The sequence below is a fragment of the Gavialis gangeticus genome, unplaced genomic scaffold (assembly GCF_001723915.1).
Source record: "Gavialis gangeticus isolate Ggan-Ray unplaced genomic scaffold, GavGan_comp1, whole genome shotgun sequence".
NCBI classification, from domain to species: domain Eukaryota; kingdom Metazoa; phylum Chordata; order Crocodylia; family Gavialidae; genus Gavialis; species Gavialis gangeticus.
Genome location: NW_017728992.1, coordinates 56689458 through 56691023, shown reverse-complemented (window position 1 = coordinate 56691023; position 1566 = coordinate 56689458). Strand labels below are relative to the sequence as shown.

Sequence of the window (1566 nt, the reverse complement as noted above, 5' to 3'; positions counted from 1 at the left end):
CAACACTGTAAGTGGCTCTAAAGCCAACAGATTAGCATATTCAGGTTACAGCCAACAAAGCTTTTCCACTTCCATAGAGAAACTATGCTCTTCAGAGAAATTTCACATATTTCATTTCAAAAAAGGACTCAATGTATTCATGAACATGACTGAAAGGAGCACATCAGTATTTTAAAAGTTCTTGTCTCAACATCTAAATCTATTACCTTCTTAAAAACAGACATTTCAGAAGAAGTAATTTGTTTAATAAGACAAAATAAAAGCAATTAAAGTACGGGTATTATGGAACAGAATGATGAAGATAAAAATATATGCATATATAGCTGTCAGAACCAAGATGCAATACATGGTAAACATTTAAAAAAAACCAGGAGGCTTACAATACTTGAGAAACAGAGTAGCAGACTCAAAATCTAGGTCTAACTTTAAGCGTGACTTCAAGTTTAAAACTTCAGAGAGAAGACTGGGTCCAAGTCTGTTTGGTTTAAATTACATAATAACTAACTAACTCTTTCATTCTGGTAAGTTCTCTTTGAGATGCAAGTTCAGTAAATATCAATACCTCAAACTGAGCTGGAGTCATAACTTGGTCACCCATAGCAGTGTCTGCAGCATGATGCATGTTGTCATAGGAGGAATAGCTATAGTTGTAGTCAGGGTAAGGATCATAACCCCATTGCGAGTAGTAGTTCTGATAGTCCTGGTAATAATCGTTGTAGTTATAAGACTGGTACCGCTGGAATTCTGCTTTCAGTCTAAAACATTGAGAGAGAAAATTGAGATAAACTGGCTGCAAAACTGATTTTAGGCAGTTCAGTAAGGAGTTTCTGCAAGTCAAGTTTTGAAGATGAACATTTCGTTGAAAAAAATGAGCACAAGACAAGAAAGCACAGTACTTTGTATTTATACACAAGCAAATGCTCTCACCTCTGCCAATACCAATAACTTTCCTGAATTAAATCCAAACCCATAGCACTTATTTCCAACAAAGCAAATTTCAGGGTCAAAATAAGCACAGCTTTTGCAGCCAAATCTCTGTGCTCTGCTAAGGACCAGCTGATTAGTACTTACTGAACATGCAAGCACAGCTGCTTCACCCATTCTCTCAATTAGTCCTTTATTTCACTTGGCTAATTGCTAAATATTCTTATTCCAGTAGTAAATACACAACATCCCATAGTTTTAAAAAAGGAGCAGTTGACACTGCCCACATTTTTTAAAGAGGGATATTCCAACTTCTCTGTACCACACAACCACAAAACAGAAAGTTCCCTTCCACTTAAAGAAAACTGTACAGACTAGACGCTGGTTAAGAGTCCAGTAGCTGAACTCAATGCTCCTTGTGACATTATACCCAACTCGTAGCAAGCCATTATGAAAGTGGAAAGATTTCTTTTGAAGCAGCTTCAGCCTCAGCACTTTAAAAATGGCAGAAAAAGTGCACATGATCTTTCAAGTAAGATGTTAGGCAATAATTTTTAGTTAATTGGACACTGTATCAATATACACTAGACCAATTTGTCCTCAACCTTTTTAGACTCGACACACCCCTCCATAACCATTTCA

General features: G+C 36.5%; 1 protein-coding gene and 1 long non-coding RNA gene across 3 annotated transcripts in view; one reads left to right on the top strand and one right to left on the bottom strand.

Moving 5' to 3' along the window:
* LOC109301607 (tRNA selenocysteine 1-associated protein 1-like) overlaps positions 1-1566 on the bottom strand; it is a 17576-nt gene that overhangs the window by 6324 nt on the left and 9686 nt on the right. For both annotated transcript variants that reach the window (XM_019522852.1, XM_019522845.1), the window contains one exon: positions 563-755. In XM_019522852.1, the coding sequence (XP_019378397.1) occupies positions 563-755 (193 nt within the window). The remainder of the gene's footprint in view (positions 1-562; positions 756-1566) is intronic.
* The window catches only part of LOC109301624, an 18107-nt gene that overhangs the window by 8386 nt on the left and 8155 nt on the right, over positions 1-1566 (top strand). The window lies entirely within an intron of this gene.